General features: G+C 39.7%; 1 protein-coding gene across 2 annotated transcripts; it reads right to left on the bottom strand.

Moving 5' to 3' along the window:
* Positions 1-1,210: 1,210 nt before the first annotated feature.
* On the bottom strand, positions 1,211-17,235 carry OSTC (oligosaccharyltransferase complex non-catalytic subunit). 2 transcript variants are annotated; one of them, XM_008052773.1, is made up of 4 exons: positions 17,027-17,235; positions 13,025-13,118; positions 10,820-11,017; positions 1,211-1,780 (listed from the first exon to the last, which is right to left on the bottom strand). In XM_008052773.1, exons 1-4 carry the CDS (start codon positions 17,163-17,165, stop codon positions 1,762-1,764), a joined length of 450 nt encoding a protein of 149 aa, XP_008050964.1. In that variant the 5' UTR covers positions 17,166-17,235; the 3' UTR covers positions 1,211-1,761. The 2 variants fall into 2 exon arrangements, with proteins under 2 accessions (XP_008050964.1, XP_008050965.1); XM_008052774.1 differs by lacking the exon at positions 10,820-11,017 and having other exon boundaries at positions 17,027-17,232.
* Positions 17,236-18,009: the final 774 nt, after the last annotated feature.

Raw genomic sequence — 18,009 nt, 5'->3', positions numbered from 1 at the left:
TGCCATGACTTTTTGAATTAATCTTTTGTTTATATATTTTGAGTTAGAGTCTCACTGTTGTCCAGGCTTGGAGTGCAGTGGCATGCTCACAGCCACCACAGCCTCGACCTGCTGGGCTTAGGCGATCCTTCTGCCTCAGCCTTCCAAGTAGCTGGAACAAAAGGCATGCGCTACCACACCTGGCTTGTTTTTTTATTTATTGTAGAGATGAGGTCTCGCCAAGCTGCCCAGGCTGGTCTTGAAAACTTGGGCTCAGGAAATCCTCTCACCTCAGTCTCTCGAAGTCCTGGGATTACAGGCATGCGTTACTGTGCCTGGCCAATCTTTTTTTTTTTTAATTTTACCTAGTGAATGGCTATAATTAGATCAGCCCGAGAAAATTTTACTGTAAACTTAAACATGTTAGAGAAGAATGAATTGAGCCATTACAGAAGTGAAACCCATGGTTAGTCAGGGACAACTGAAAGGCCTGGCTAGAAAGAATTAGTGGAAGATTAGACTGGTCTAGAGATATTTTTACTATCTTCAAAATATATAAACTATTGAAAATAAATGCTGAAGGGGGACTTTCATTTAGCACAATCACACTGATAACTCTGACAGATACACAGCCCGTGCTTGAATATTTACAAAGATATGGGCCAAGTGTGGTGGCTCATGCCTATAATCCCAGCACTTTGGGAGGCCGAGGTGAGAGGATTACATGAGCTCATAGGTTTGAGACCAGCCTGGGCAACTTGGAGAGACCTCATCTCTACAATAAATCAAAAAATTAGCTGGGCGTGGTGGCACATGCCTGTGGTTCCAGCTATTTGGAAGGCTGAGGTGCAAGTATCACCTGAGCCCAGCAGATCGAAGCTGCATTGGCCGTGAGTATGCCACAGCACTTCAACCTGGGCCACAGAGTAAGACTCCAACTCAAAAAAAAGATATGGAGTTCCTAACTCTAGAGGCGTCCTTCCAACCATTTTTTTTTTTTTTTGGTAGAGGTAGAGTCTTGCTATATTGCCCAGGCTGATCTCAAACTCCTGACCTCAAGTTATCCTCCTGCCTCTGCACCCAGGTCTCAGCCATTGTACCTGGCCTCTGTCCACCATATTTTGAAACCATAAGCTATAAAAAGTAGGTAAAGAAAGTCACAAGATGGGACCAAATGATTTAAAGACCAAAAACTTAATACTATCAGTTAAGTAACAAATATAAAAGGTGCTAATTAGAAAAATTATTTATTTCCGTTCCTTTCATACATCTTATTTTTCAGGAAACAGCCTTACATACATATCTGAAATAATGTGCTATCACATACTCTGTTTAAAGGCAAAGCACCTTGGTAAAGCTGATCAGCTGTCCAGAGTTCTCAGCTTATGGAATCTTGCTTCCTGATTATATTAATTTCTGAAAACCAGAACTGTCACCTCCAAAAAATGTTAAAGGGGTTGTAAAAAATAATCACTTTATTCAATATTATAGATATGGAGTATATTTTCTTTAAGATATGAAAAACTAAGAAGAAAATGCCACTTAACATTGTTGCTACAGTACAGGTCAGCAGGAAAAAATACTGTGATAAACTTGTCTCTTTGATACCAAGAAGAAATTGTAGTCCAAGCTTTCAAACGTTTCCTATGTTTTCGCTAGATATTTCGTTTTCTGCTACTCTTCATTCTCTTCCACATTTCATATTAGACGATTGGTATAGCCTTTAAAACTACATTATCAGGAACAAATCCAGTATCCATAGATTTCTTCTCAAAAGGCACTCTAACCCATCAGATAGCCCCTGTAGAAATAAAATTAGAAGCACAAAAAGTGAAAAGGAAGCAGCATTTCAAAGTGCCCAAACAAATGTTATGACACATCACATGACAATCTAAAAATATAATTGTGATCCTTCATTACAGATTATGGCTCTTACCTCATATCTTGAACCCTTCATCCCAATATATATAAATCACTGGGCTTCAGTTCTATTACACTTACCCTTTAAAGTATAAAGTTACAAAGCAATATGCTAAACATAGAATAAGAAAAAGAAGAAGAGAAAATGCTATGTAAAAGTTAAACTTAACAGTCAGAATCAATCTACTTTGGACTCTCAGAATTGCAACAAAAGTCAAACCCTATTTTTTTTAAGTTGCAATCTCACTCTGTTGCCCAGGTTGGAGTGCAGTGGCACGCTCAAGGCCACTGCAGCCTTGACCTGCTGGACTCAGGCGATCCTTCCACCTCAGCCTTCCAAGTAGCTGGAACCACAGGCATGTGCCACCACGCCCGGCTAATTTTTTGATTTATTGTAGAGATGAGGTCTCTCCAAGCTGCCCAGGCTGGTCTCAAACCCCTGAACTCAGGCAATCCTTAATACTCTCTTCTCCTCCTCCCAAAGTGCTGGGTGTAAGCCACTGCACCTGGCTAAAATCAAATCTTTTAATAGAAAGACATTGGTTTGGATTTCTAAAAACTTTACTACAACCAGAGTAGAAGGTAGGAGAATAGGGAGAAACAGTGTACAGAAACATCTTCTATACCTTTGTTACTTTAGGAAATGTCTGGATGGCAGTTAGGAACTTTAGCTGCATCTGCTGATCAAGTCAAACTTCATGCTGATCTCATAGGAGATCCTTTTAGTAAATGTACATGTTAGGCTCTGAAATCCCCTTAAATTAAAGCAATAGGTTTAGTGTTATAAAGTTCTAAGCCTTTCTTTTTGCAATAGACTCTTGAAGTCTATTATTAATTAAGGATCTACAGGATCAGGAGAAAAAGCATGTAAAAGTATCTTCTTTAAGAAAGGATCTAATATACCTGTACTCACTGATGCCTTCAGAATGCCTCTACTTCTGACCCTGCCTCTACCATTTATTGGGTAAGCCTGGGCAAACCTCACTCAGTTTCTTCATCTGTAAAATAGAGATACCTCAAAGAATTTTCAGAATTATATAAGATAATTTACTTATATAGTATTTGCTACCATGGTAATAAGCACTTGACAAATGTTGGCTGCAATTATTAGAGTCTTAAATTTCTTCATTGGTAAGGTAGGGTTTAAAAACTACTTTATTTAACACTGAGGTCTACCCCAGCACTTGACCTATAGCAATCACTCAAGAATATGATTTTCCTCCCTTTCAGCTTCTGATTCTCTACACAACTTAGATCTACGTACTGCAGTGCCATCTACTGAGAACTCATACACTTTTCCTTCTGCTGTACCAGCCTGGCCAAGTAAAGAGAACTTTCATCTAACACAACCACCTCTATAGCAACTCTAAAAAGACCTAACGCTTCTCATCTTCCCTACCTCCAAAAATGAACAAAAATTTAAAAATAGAAGCATTCTTTGGTCTTCTTTGAAGACCCATATAAATTGGTTACTATAATGTCTGATGCTTCACAAAAAGGACACTTTTTTTGTTGTTTTTTTGTTTTTGTTTTTGAGTTGGAGTCTCACTCTGTCGTCCAGACTGGAGTGCAGTGGCCGCTCCCGGCCACCACAGCCTCGACCTGCTGGGCTCTGGCGATCCTTCCGCCTCAGCCTTCCGAGTAGCCGGAATTACAGGCATGCGCTACCATGCCCAGCTGATTTTTTGATTTATTGTAGAGATGAGGTCTCGCCAAGTTGCCCAGGCAGGTCCCAAACCCGCGGGCTCAGGCAATCCACTCACCTCAGCCTCCCAAAGGCGCAGGATTACAGGCTGAGCCACCGAGCCCGGCAAAAGGACATTTTAAAACCTAAGCTTCACAAGAAAAAAAAAAAAGGTTCAAGAAGAGTTTAAGCAAGTATCCACTCATATCTGTACATTGAAAGATACCCAACCAACAGCAACCTTACACTATGAAACAAAGGTCCTAAGGACTCTAGGAATAGTTTCCTGTCATCTGCATACCCTGATATATGAATATGCACTGTGGACCTCTATCTCTCAATTCAGTTATATATACTGTGTTATTCTTCCTTACAACTAGTGTGTGACCTACACGTATGCACTATAACTCCATGGATTATCAGCGATCTTATTTATTTATTTATTTAGACAGGGTTTTATTCTATTACTCAGGTTGGAGTTCAGTGGATTATTATCGGTCTTATTTATTTATTTGGACAAGGTTTCACTCTGTCATCCAAGCTGGAGTGCAGTGGCACAATCATAGCTCACCACCATGAACTCCTAGGCTCAAGTGATCCTTCTGTCTCAGCCTCCCGAGTAGCTCGGATTACAGGCATGCACCCCCATACCCAGCTTATTTTTCTGTTTTTTTGTAGAAATGGAGTCTCACTTTGTTGGCCTGGCTGGTCTCAAGTGATCCTCCTACCTTGGCATACCAAAGTACTGGGATTACAGGTATGAGCCACCACAGTCAGCCTGGAAAAGAATATTTAAATAAACATACCTACTCACAGTTACAAAACTCATACATAGTCCTACCTTAAAAAAAATTTTAGGCATACTAAGAAATATAGTTGGTCAACAAGGGTCACTGCAAAATGAACATTTGTATACTTAACCCTGAATTGTACTCCACATCTTTAAAATAAAAAAATTAAAATTAAAAAAATATACATAGTTGAACACAGTAGTTCACGCCTATAGTGCTGGCATTTTGGAAGGCCAATGCAGGAGGACTGCTTGGGGTCAGGAGACCAACCTTGGCAACAACGCAAGACCCCGAAATAAAAAATATACGGAAAAAATGAAAAATTAGTCAGATGTGGTGGCACATGCCTATAGTTCCAGATACCCAGGAGGCTGAGGCAGAAGGATTGCTTGAGACCAGGAGTTTGAGATTACAGTGAACTATGATCTCACCACTGCACTCCAGCCTGAGCAACAAGGCAAGAGCTCACGTCTAAAATTAAAAAAAGAAGGAAAATAAAGAAATATTATATTATAATACATGATAAGAAAAAAAGGAACAAATAAATTACTCTACTTCTTGGTAGGGAATAAAAATAAAATTGTTGAAATACATTACCATAGTTTCTCCTGGAATCATTTAGTTTCCTCTCATGGCTCAGAAAATTTCATAATCTCATAATCTTTAATTATTATATTCAGGACTGTGAGAATTTTATACAAGTAAAATTATAGATAAATACAATCAAAGTAAATCAAGAACTCAAAAATTAAGGAGAAGCCACCATGAAGGATTTTGTTTTTGAGTCAGGGCCTCACTTTGTCACCCAGGCTGGAGTGCAGTGGAACAATCATGGCTCACCATAGACTCGATCTTCTAGGCTCAGGCAATCCTTCCACTTCAGCCTTTCAAGTAGCTGGGACTATAGGCACACACCACCACATCTAGCTAATTTTTAAATTTTTTTTTATAAAGACAAGGTCTCACTATGTTGCTTAGGCTGGTCTCAAACTCCTCAGCTTAAGCATTCTCCTGCCTCTGCCTCCCAAAGTGCTGGGATTATAGGCATGAGCCATCACACCTGGCATAGGATCTTCTATTTAACCTTTATTTTAAGGCATTCATTTTCTAAATAATCACTGAGTGCCCTTTGTATATTAAAGCAGGCACTGTGCTAGGTAGGCACTAACATAAAAATTTTTCAAAATACTAGGACATGACTTATTGCATCTAATCCTTGTAACAGCTCTAAAAAAGTATTTTTCTCACTTTCCAGTTGAAGAGTGTAAGACTGCTGGGGAGTTAAGTGGCTTGCTGAAAATCACAAGGCCAGAAAGGAACAAAACTTGCATTAAAACACAAGTCTCCTCACTCCTGGGTATACTACCTTCTTCAGTTATCCTAGAAATGGAAATTTCACTTTCTTCTTTCAGAAACAGCCATGGTTTATTTATTTATTTTTGAAACTGTGGCCAGAATCCAATATGAAACACAGAGCTTTTAGGATTCTGTTTATCTTTAGAATGAAAACACTAATAGTAATATTATGCCTGAGAGCACATAAGACACCTTCTCATTTAATCTTGATGGTAACTCTCTGAGGTATATTATTTACATCATTCAACAGGTTTGGAACCTGAGGGTAAGAAAGTGCACACAACTAATCCAAAGTGTCAGAACTAATAAATGGCAAGCCCAACATGGAGCTCCGAATCCCTCCCTTTCTCGACTACACAATGCCCTCAGCAGCTGTGCAAATGTTTTGTTTCTTTAGAATTACCTCTCTCATTTGCTAAAAATGAAACCTGGATATGAGACTTTACTCACTGAAACAACCCAGATGCCAGATTCTCTATAGTCTTAATTCTCTAGAATATAGCTCCAAATCTGGAAGCAAAGGAAAGAAATTCTCAAACATCTGCAAAGATGGCTTCAATGACAAGCCATTAAACTTGCCTACAGCCAGGTCTGATTTAAAAGTCAATAAAATAACTTGATTATCTATTTCCTCAAATCACAGAATAACCAGCAAACTGAAAAGAGGAGGAAGGAAAAGATGAAATTACAGTAGACGTACACTAATAACAAGAAGTGACAGGTTACACTGAGGAAGTAAACTAAAAAAATGTGAAATAGTATTATATATTAAGATAAAGGAAAAATTATGCTTAAGGCTTGCAGTATAATAGCAATACTAGTGTCAAATAATATATATTTGCTAAATAAAATGTATTAATATGGCAATACAACATAAACACTTAAGAAAGAGATCTGTCAAAAGTGAATAATGTTTTAGTACTGACAGGGCTAAATTTCAGTTACATGGAAGAATCACATATATGCATCATGTCATTCTAATTGATACTAAGTATTACTATGTTTTTATTTTTATTTTTCATTTGCCTTCTTCCTTTGAGCTCCCTAGCTTTCCTCATCAGACTTAAATAAAAAACTATTTAGCAATTCAAATTGCTAAAAGGCCAGTTTTGTCAGTCTGATAAAGTAGGCCTTTTGTTCTCCACTATGTAATGGTATCTATTTAGAGTAGCTTCACACAGCTTTATAACAGACTTGCCAGACGTGGGAACCCATTCTTCCACCTCCAATCCAATACCTTGCCAGATTTTAGGCTATTACCACACCACCACCTTTTATCTTTTTCCATTTTAAAGAGTTGGCTTTACGTTAATACTACCCCAACACTGGACGTCAAAGACAGTTTAAGGATCGTTCATTATTTTTCAGAAGAATCAAGTACTAACTTGTATCAGTCTTCCACCTAGTACCCAAACATTGTATCTTTGAGCCTATGTATGTTTAAAGTATATTGAATACAGATACACGATTTCACAAAAAATTGCTCCTTTGAAATTTTGTACTAATAAAAATATTGGCGACTAAAATTTAATTTTTCATTTTAAGTGTATTGCTATGTATGCAAATAATTATTTTATTAGAGTGTCCATTTCTTCAAAAGTCAAAGCAGCAAATGAAATTATGTCTTAATTAGTAAAATTATATCAATAAGGAAGACATCAAGTCTTTAAAGAAGCATAAATCAAACTAGTAAGAATAATAGTGATTCAGTGCTACTGCTTTTTCCTTTTCGTTTATTTTATTTTTGAGTTGAAGTCTCACTCTGTCGCCCAGGCTGGAGTGCAGTGGCATGCTCACAGCTACCACAGCCTCAACCTGCTGGGCTCAGATGATCTTTCTACCTCAGTTGGAACTACAGGCATGCACCATCACACCCGCTAATTTTTTTTTTAAGGTAGATTTATTAAAGACAGAAATACACTGTAAGATAGCATTGGGTAGTACAGCAGAGACAGGCAGTCTGTTGTCTGCCCCAGCTAATTTTTTTATTTATTGTAGCGATGAGGTCTCACCTAGGCTGGTCTCAAACCCCCTGAGCTCAGGCAATCCCCTCGCCTTGGCCTCCCAAAGTGCTGGGATTACAGGAGTGAGCCACTAAGCCCGGCTTTGCTTTCTACTTTTTAAAGGTAATATCTGATTTGCGAAAGAGAATTCCATCCTCGAGTTTATCATGATGCATCTTATGATACAGCCATCCTTGATCTCAGATACTAGAAACTTAGTTGATTTGGAAAACCAGTGGCTATGGGTGTTTTTTAAACATATTTTTGCTGCTGTTGTTATTCTACTCACTATAATCAAACTGTTGGGACAGCAAAGATAATTAGTGTGAAAGAAGAAAGACATGCAGCTTCCTTGCTGGCAATATCAACCACAACCCTGTTGTATGCAATACGCAGGCCAACAGCCCTTGCTCATCACCTCCTTTGGGACCTGCAAAATATTCCAGGAAAGGCATTACCGCTGCTTCCCTTTCTTATGTGAAACTGTCCCTTGTTTCTCACACTTGAGGCACTGGGCATAAGGAGCTAGAGATGAGAAATGAATTAAAGAAGGAGCCACAAAGTCATTCCTCTTAATAATTCAGCTCCCAGGTTTAGCTGCATGCCAAGCTACAGAAAGTGGTAATTTTCTATTTGGACTGTCGTCCTGCTTTGGTTAAACCTAACATAAGCTACAACTGAAACCCAGAGAGTATATCCTTTTGCTCTACCTTCAAGCTTGGATTAAGTGAAACAATCTTACATATTCCTAGCCTGTAGAATGGGGATAATTAGACAAATGTTTACATTAATAAAAATAATTGCAAATGTAAGATGAAGGTAATCCAGAGAATGAAACACGTGCCAATGAGAACAAATCTGGTTCTAGAAGCAAAACCAGGTCGCTTTCTCTGTTTTTCTACACACCTCCAAAGACTTTTTCTGTTTTGGTATTAATTTTTTTTTTTTTTAGGTTGGAGTCTCACTCTGTCATTCAGACTGGAGTGCAGTGGCATGCTCACAGCCACTGCAGCTTCAACTTGCTGGGCTCAAGCAACTCTTCCAGCTGAGCCTTCCAAGTAGCTAGAACTACAGGCGAGCGCCACCACGCCTGGCTAATTTTTTATTTATTGTAGAGATAAGGTCTCATCAAGTTGCCCAGGCTGGTCTCGAACCCATGGGCTCAGGCAATCCTCTCACCTTGGCCTCCCAAAGTGCTGGGATTATAGGCATGAGCCACCATGCCCAGCCTTGGTATTAATTTGTATTTTTATTTATTTATTTTTCTTTGCTTTCCTTTTCTCTTTTTGTTAAGAGATGGAGTCTATGTTGCCCAGGCTGGTCTTGAACTACTGGGCTCAAGCAATCCTTCCACCTTGGCCTTCCAAAGTGCTGGGATTATAGACATGTGTCATCATGCCAGGTCTATTTATTTACTTATTTATTTATAAACAGGGTCTCACTTTGTTGCCTGGGCTGTTCTCTAACTCCTGGGCTCAAGTGATCCTCCCGCCTCAGCCTCCCCAAAGTTCTGGAATTAAAGGTGCAGGAGGAGCGGAGAAATGGAAAATCACCTATCAGGTACAACGTGCACAGATGGAGGTGATAGGTACACTTAAATCCCAGACTTCTTTGCCACTCTTCAATGCAACTATGTAACCAAAAACTACTTGTATCCCCTAAAGCTACTGCAATAAAATAAAACATCAAAAATTAAAAAAATAAAGTGCTGGGACTACAGGTGTGAGTGTGCCCAACCTCGGTGTTCATTTTTAGTAGCTTCCTCATCCTCTCTGGGAGCCTCCTCTTTTCTTGCTCTCCTACAGAAAACTTTAGTCTCTTCCATACCCATATACCTTACCGGGCTAGGTGACTTATTTCCAACAGGAGCAGAAAAAGAAGAGGCTGGAGTACCTAAGTCTTCACAAATTTAGCCAACAGCCAGAACTGCATTCCCCAGATGAAAATAAGAACCACTGGCAGAGACTAAGGGGCTATATGGCCACAGAGATAGTCAGTGGACAAAGAACCCTGTGCTATCCCTTCCCATCCTGCCAGGGCTAACATGGAAAAGTGATGATTGTGGGATAAGCACTTCAGACATTCTAGGAGAAGCCTGCCCACTATACCCAAGATGTGTTACAATGAACAGGGTAAGCCAAAGAGAGAATGAACTTGTAAAATTTAACCACGCTAAGAAATAAGTAGAGTTTACACTTGATGTTTAACACAGTAAAAAATAAAATTACTAGGAGCAAATCTTCATATTATACTTGGTCAAAAAAATCTTCATATTACACTTGGCCAATAGTTACTAATGCACCCATAGGTGACATTAGAATATATGGGAATGTGATTAGACGTATCCATATTTCAAATTAATGATTGTAAATGGAATTAGAAAAGGTGTCATAAAACCAATTTATTTCTCTTTTAAAGATATTGAAAGTTTTCTGAGTCAAAATGGACTTTAAGACTGGGCATGGTAGCTCACACTCGTAATTCCAGGACTTTGGGAGGCCAAGGCGGGAGAACTGCTTGAGCCCAGGAGTTCAAGACTAACCTGGGCAACATAGTAAGACTTCGTCTCTAAAAAAAAATTAAAAATTAGTCGGACATGGTGACGCCTGCCTGTAGTCCCAACTACTTGGGAGATCGGGGCCAAAGGATCGCCTGAATCCAAGAGGTCGAGGTTGTGGTGAGCTACGACTGTGCCACAGCACTCTAGCCTGTGAGACTCCAACTCAAAGAGAAAAAATTTGAAAATATTCACTACTATTAATACTACTGGAATCCTATGTTACAGAAAACCAAAAGGTATTTTAGAGAAACAATTAATAACTATCTTCAATCAGTGATGCTGAGACAAAATAACTAAATTTTCTCATGAACACACATGAGGATTACAGCCAAAAAAGACTCACTGGTTCAATTTTGTTATTAAGAATAGCTACCACCTTGAGCAAGGCACACATTTCTTTGGTTCTTGGATTTTTCGCCTGTTTAAATGAAGGTTAAATTAAGTCTCCTATGATTTTATGTTGTTCAGGTAATCACTTTACTAATTTACAACATAAGTTAAATTGTTGGTTACACAAATAACTTACGGCAGTTTCATCCTCATGAATACTCTAGCCATGAAAAAACTCAATAGGACACAGACGAATCCAATGAATAGAAGAAGAAATCTATTGAGTTTTGGAATATTTGGTGCATTGGATCGGTCCAGGATTATGAACCCCAAACCTCCCATTGTAAACAGGAAGCTGGAAGCAAGTCCTTCCATAATATATTGTCCATTTACTCTGAAAAAGAGAAGAATGACCACAGCAAAACAATAAATAAGAACGTCCAGAACAATGAAAAAATTTTTCCCTTCAGTTGAAATTTCTGTTCTGCTTTGTGCTAAAATTTTTTGTGCTAATTTTTTATTCTTACCCTTACAAATATCTTACACCTCTGGATATTCATCTGTTCTTTCAACAAATATTTGAGAGATACAATAAGGAATAGGCAAAAATCTTTGCCTTCACGGAGTTTACATGAAAAAAAATTTCAAAACCTCAATTAACACAACTGTCTATGTAAAATAAATACTCATATTTTAATTAGCAAAGAAAGGCCAAGTATTTAATGTATATGAACTCTTTACCCATTTAGCTTTTCAAAGTTATGCCATTTAGAGTACTACTATAAATTTCAAACTAATTTTGAATTGGTTAGAAATTTCTTTTTTTTTTTTTGAGTTGGAGTCTCACTGTCTCCCAGACTGGAATGCAGTGGCCGCTCCCAGTCACTGCAGCCTCAACCTGCTGGGCTCTAGCGATCCTCCGCCTCGGGCTTCCAAGTAGCTGGAACTACTTACTCACCTTGGCCTCCCAAAGCACAGGGATTATAGGCTGAGCCACCGAGCCTGGCCAGTTAGAAATTTCTTAAAGTTTTATGGTAATAATAAACTTCTTGCTTCAAAGGGAAATATCTTAAAAGCAAACATTTTTAAATAAGGCTTCATGAACCCGACAAGGACTTCAGTGAGCTATAAACCTTTAAAATTCTATGCAAGTGTGTGTGTGTGTGTGTGTGTGTGTGTGTGTGTATATGTGTTTATGTGCGTGTACATGCCCACGGGTTTGAGACCAGCATGGAAAACTTGGCGAGACCTCATCTCCACAAAAATCAAGAAAAATTAGCCAGGTGTGGTGGCGCGTGCCTGTAGTTCCCGCTACTTAGAAGGCTGAGGCAGAAGGATCATCTGAGCCCAGCAGGTCGAGGCTGCGGCAGCTGTGAGCATGCCACTGCCCTCCAGCCAAGGCAACCGAGTGAAACTGACTCAAAAAAAAAAAAAAAAAAACCTATATATGAACCAGGTTCAAAATTTTAAAAATATAAAACAAGACCCTATAAAGGTCTCTCCAAACCACACGAAGACTCCCTGTTATTTAGCTCCCCTCCCTGCAAAGAATCAAAATAAATCTTTCCAAGAATATGCTATGTATAAGTAGCATTACAGTAAATTTTAAATATAAATATATAGCCAGGTTTAAGTAGATATTTATCAAGTAGATTCCAGAAAACAACATGATAAGCATTGTTCTGGTGAACCAAACCACACTGGAATGATGCTTCACTGCTGGAGTGAAACGCTTAAGTCTCCAAAATGATTTTCGGCATTTAATGACATAATCTAGGGGTCCACAAACGTTTCTTAAATGCCCACTTAGTAAATATCTTAGGCTTGCAGAACATATGGTTTGTGTCATTAACTCAGCCACTGTAGCTGAACCATATAAACAAATGGGTGTGCCCAATTCCAATAAAATTTTATTTACCAAAAAAAAAAAAAAAAAACCCCACAAGTGGCTATTGTTTGCTGACCCTCAGAACAGTCTATATATGTATTTTAAATTGATACCCTCCTTTAAATTGGTAATACGTCAATCACTGTGAAATACTCTATTTCCTAATAAACGGGAAATGTACTTTAACTTGCTCTTGCCTCACTTCTTGCCATTTCAGAATTCACATTTTACTTTATTTTTTTAAAGACAGGGTCACCCAGCCTGGCACACAGTAATGCAATCAAAGTTCACAGCAGCCTTGACCTGTTGGGCTCAAACAAGCCTCCTGCCTCAGCCTCCCAAGTAGCTGGGACTACAGGTGTGTGCCACCATAACCAGATTAAAAAATTCAGCATTTTAAAATGGCTGTTGTCTAAATACAGATGAATAGGTTTTATTCTATTTTTAAATAACCAGGCATACCTAAGCAACCATCCTTTGCACCACCAAGTCATTAAAAAAGGTATCTCTTACCTGTAGGCCAAGAAAGCTACTGGTCTCTGATGCCCATGTTCATCAGTCATAGAGCCAACACTTGGAGGTTCAACAATAACATCATAAATTATTCCTATATGAAAGATAATAATACAGATTATATTAGATTCCTAATTTTTAAAAAGAGAATTATAGATCTCATTGTTTCTAAAGGATCACTTATTTTTACATAGGACCATTTTGATTGTATTATTATAATCAGATGAAGCCCAACTAATGTAAGTTTCTAAAAAAAATTCAGATATTTAAGTCAATGTTTTATTTTTCATTTTTAAAATTATTATATTTTTGAGTCAGAGTCTCACTCTGTTGAACAGGCTAGAATGCAGTGGTACGCTCAGGCTACCGCAGCTTCGACCTGCTGGGCTCAGGCAATCCTTCTGCCTAAGCCTTCTAAATAGCTGGAACTACAGGTGAGTGCCACCACACCTGGCTAATTTTTTGATTTATTGTAGAAAAGAGGTCTCACCAAGTTGCCCAGGCTTGTCTTAACCCCTGGGCTTAGGCATCCTTTTGTCCCCATCTCCCAAAGTGCTGGGATTACAGGCATGAGCCGTAGCACCCAGCCTTTTCTTTTTTTTTTTTTGAGTCAGAATCTCACTCTGTCACCCAGGCTGGAGTGCAGTGGCACCATTAAGGCTGCTGCAGCCTTGACCTGCTGGGTTCAGGAGGAGATCCTCCTGCCTCAGCCTTCCAAATAGCTGGGACTACAGGCGGGCACTACCATGCCCTGCTAATTTTTTTCATTTATTGTAGAGACAAGGTCTTCCTGTGCTGCCCAAGCTAGTCTTGAACTCCCGCACTCAGGTAATCCTCTTGACTCAGCCTGCCAGAGTGCTGGGATTACAAGCATGAGCCACCACGCCTGGGCTCAAGTCAAAGTTTTAGAATTACTTATAAAATAATTTTATCTCTAAAAGAAGTACAAATTGTTTGTAGGAAATTCATTCAATAACAGTTGCTAATACTCAAGAATGACTCTACAGTAAAAAAAGATTTAACATTAAAGGCTGTGTTTTAGTTCATGAAAATGTTGTATGTATCCTGGGATTAGTATAAATTGAAAGGTATTCAGAGAAACTGCTGAAATGTAAAACAAGGAGACATTTTAAAATAACACTCTCAGGTAGACTGGTAAAACTAGAGGTTCATAAACATGAATGCTAATATCTATCATTATGTCATAATATCATCACGATCATTCACATTAATGGTCATCAACATCCTTGTTACTGTTTCTCAATCTCCCACTGTCAGCATCTACTCTTTACCCTTTCCACTGTTCTCAAACATCCTTATCTCCACTGTTCTTAACTGTAACAAGCCCTTGTCCTCCTCATCTTAGTATGACAATCACATAGGAATTCCCTTCTTTGCTTCCCACCAAATCTACAAACTCCTGGTACCTACATCTGTCCTTGCCTCCTCCCTTGAAGCTACACTGGAGGAAGAATCCCTCCTCCTATCAATATAGGATGCCTTCTGCAATCATCAGGACTCCATTTTCTCTTGCCTTCAGGGGCTTTATTCTTTTGGATATCTCTTCTCTCTCCTGTATTTTCAAGCTCTCCTTCCCTTTATCAACCCACCCTTAACTTCAGATAACACATCCTATTTCTAGTCTTCCTTTCTGAAAGGGAGTCAGGCTTCCTTATAGAATGAATTAGGCAAGTTTGCCACCTCCTCTTCCTTACTTACCCTTCATTCTTCAACTCACTACAATCTGGCTTCTGCCACCGTTCATACTGCTCTTGTTAAGGTTGCCAGTGACCTCCATGTTGTCAAATTCAATGGACACTTTCAGTTCTCATCTTAAGAGGATTCCCAGCAGTATTTAATCTAGTGTTACTAATTACATTTTTCTTGAAAAACACCTCTAGCCTGTAATCCCCGCACTTTGGGAGGCTGAGGCGAGTGAATTGCCTGAGCCCGCGGGTTTGAGACCCACCCGGGCAACTTGGCAAGACCTCGTCTCTACAATAAGTCAGAAATTAGCTGGGCGTGGTAGCATGCGCCTGTAGTTCCGGCCACTTGAAAGGCTGAGGCTGAAGGATCGCCAGAGCCCATCAGGTTGAGGCTGCGGTGGCCAGGAGCGTGTCACTGCACTCCAGTCTGGGCGACAGAGTGAGATTCCAACTCAAAAAAAACCAAAAAAAAAGTGGCAAGAAAACATGGAGTATCACAAAAGCCATAAGAGGTGTAGCTACCAAATTGGACTCTTGATCCCACATTTGCCCTGCTTTTCCCTCTGCCTAGCATACCCTTTCCCTCAACCCTTCAGATTTTGACTTAGATGTCATTTCCTCAGGGTCCACGTTCCAATCTAAAAGATGCTCCCAACTTCCACTGTTTTCTCATAACCTCTCATTCTTTTCCTTCATTGTATTCGTGACAATTTTTAATAGAAAAAAGTTATATTTAACACGTCTCAACCATGATATTATAAGCTTCAGGAGAGCTTTGTTTCTTCGTGTTTTGTCCAATTACCTCCAGTACCTAGTGCCTGGAACTTATTAGGGACTCAATACCTATTTGCTGACTATTTCTCAGCAATATTGTTTATTTATATAGGTGTACTCACAGTTTTTAGAAGAGAATCCTTCTCTCTCAGTGGCAAAACCAATTCCTTATACAAGATACCTCATGGACTTGGCCAATAAAAGGTGTCCTTTCCACTTTCCCCCAGTGGTTGGGGCAGGTGAAAGGGAGCCAGACTGAAAGCTAAGGTCTCTCGCAAAGGATCTGACTTCACGGGAAGTAAGGGCTTCGGCAAAGAGAGTGGCAGATGAAGACTCTACTATTCATTTCTTTAAAAGCCATATGCATTTTTAATTATTTAGTCAATACAGTAGATATTAACATGCTGAACAAAGATTAATGTTAATGCAATACTAGATAATATCCTACAAGCATAAAATATATTTAAAATGCAATTTATTTAAATAAACACAAGTCAACTGTCAGTATTCTAGATTGTAGGAAGGGGTAAATTCAAAGGTATGTTCTAGAACTAAGCCCTCTCAGTTTCATAGTCTTCCTTCTTCAGTGCCAAGTATTCTTGCAAACATCTATGAAAATAACAATTATATGGCTACCCCCTTAAAATTAGAACCATTTTGCTGTCCCTAATCCGTCGGGCTTTAATTTTATCATTTCCAAATTAAGTATACCACTTCCCCATATCTAAATGTACACAGCAAATCTAAATGTTACTCAGCACAATCCTGGGAACTGTGGCTTGAAAGGGTAGTGGCTCTGAAGTGGGACTGCCAACTCACCAAGATGCAACACCCCTCTGCAATTTTCTATTTGAAAAGGACAGGATGCTATGAAAGCGTTCAATAGTAATGCTAGTTTTCTTGTTTTTAAATTCTCAACTTCTGCCCTCCGAAACACAGTATCTTCTGCAAATCTCTTCTCCAATCTCAAGTTATTTCGCAAAACGGCGGTTTCGGAAAACTCCATTCACATTTATTGTAGATCATGTAAAAAGCAACACAGGACCCTTCGGTTTGAACCAACAAACCTAAAGGCTGTCGAATCCCTTCCAAGGCTCTAGCGACCGTAGACAAAGACTGGTTAAAAGTCCCACACACTCTTGACCAACCATGGAAGAAGCAGAGTGGGCCAAGCTAGAGTTGCCAATCACCCTCGTCGGACAACGTATGGGAAGCAATAAAAAGAGCAACGATCTCAGCTTGAAAAAAATATTATTTGACTCGGATCCCTGGGATAAGAGGCTAGAAGGAGAGGAAAGGTAAAGGGAGGGAGAACATGAGTTCGCTCAAGAGACGGGACAGGGCGTGAGGGCAAATAAAGCTGGACGTGAACGCTCGGGGCCCCAGAACTTCCCTCCACCCTCAGAAAAGATCCAGAGTGGAGCGATGCTGCCCCAGGGCTGAGTCCGCGGAACAGACGCCCCTCCCGGACGGGTCAGCTATCGCCGCCTCAGCCTCTCCGGCCCCAGGCAGCCCGAGTTACCTCCGGTGATGAGGAAGTAAGACACCACCACCAAGGCATACACCGTCATGGCCGACGGCATGTGCACCCAGGGCGGCTTCTTCAGCTTCAGGTTGGGACATTCCAGCACTAAGAACGGGACTCGATACAAAGTCTCCATATTGGTGGCAGGAGGGGCAGCTCCCGACCTCAAGCCCTACGCGCCTCCCGGAAATACGCCCGCCCTCTCCATCACCCGCGCGTGCGCGGGGAAAGGGACCCCGCAAATCTGTAAAGCTCTGAAGGAGTTTGGACGCTTGTAGAAGATAATAAGAAACTAAATAAAACAAATCTATATATTTTACAAGAGTAATGACAGAAATTATTTAAGTTGAAATAAAAGACTGAGATTTTTGCCAATGGACAATAATCTCTTTATATACCTTCAAGGACCTGCAGGATTTCAAACGTGTCCAAGCCCGAGATGCAGAGGCAACGGAATCCATCGGCTCCCCTCCCACTTGCCGACGCACGGGATTTGGAAGCTGATTGGACGCGAGACGCCCTAGGTTCCCAGGGCTGGAGGGTGAATGGGAACGTTTGGCTAAAGCTGCCTTTTCTATTAGCGGTTTTTTTCAAGGGATTGAGGAAGTCCTAAGTTGCTGAGCTTTTACTTCTCGATATAGCAGTGGTGATAATAATAATTATTATTATTGTTAATAATTGCTAAGCTATATATTTTTTCAGTTAAAAAAATCCAGCACGGATCACAGATGTCAACAGAGCAACGCCACAGAGATGACTTAATGATGATTTCTTAGCCATGACCAAAATATTATTCTGAATAACCATTGTCTTCTTCTCAGCTTGCTCCCCACCTCTATTATCCTTATGTCAGTAAATGGTAAAATCACTCTGGCGAAAAATCTTGAGGTCATCTTGATTTCTCTCCTTTTTAACCTCCTCCATCCAAAACATCACCAGGTCGCTTTAACTGCTACCAAAATGTCTCATTCACCTACTTC

Source organism: Carlito syrichta, unplaced genomic scaffold (assembly GCF_000164805.1).
Source record: "Carlito syrichta isolate Samal-C Ts95f unplaced genomic scaffold, Tarsius_syrichta-2.0.1 Scaffold287500, whole genome shotgun sequence".
In the NCBI taxonomy this organism is placed as follows: domain Eukaryota; kingdom Metazoa; phylum Chordata; class Mammalia; order Primates; family Tarsiidae; genus Carlito; species Carlito syrichta.
This window is presented reverse-complemented; position numbering and strand designations above follow the sequence as displayed.

Coding starts and splice junctions, on each gene's coding strand:
- OSTC (XM_008052773.1), bottom strand. CDS start 17,165: ATGGAGACTTTGTATCGAGTCCCGTTCTTAGTGCTGGAATGTCCCAAC. Junction 13,119..17,026: donor TTACTTCCTCATCACCGGAG/GTAACTCGGGCT, acceptor TCTTTCATATAG/GAATAATTTATGATGTTATT. Junction 11,018..13,024: donor GTAGCTTTCTTGGCCTACAG/GTAAGAGATACC, acceptor TCTCTTTTTCAG/AGTAAATGGACAATATATTA.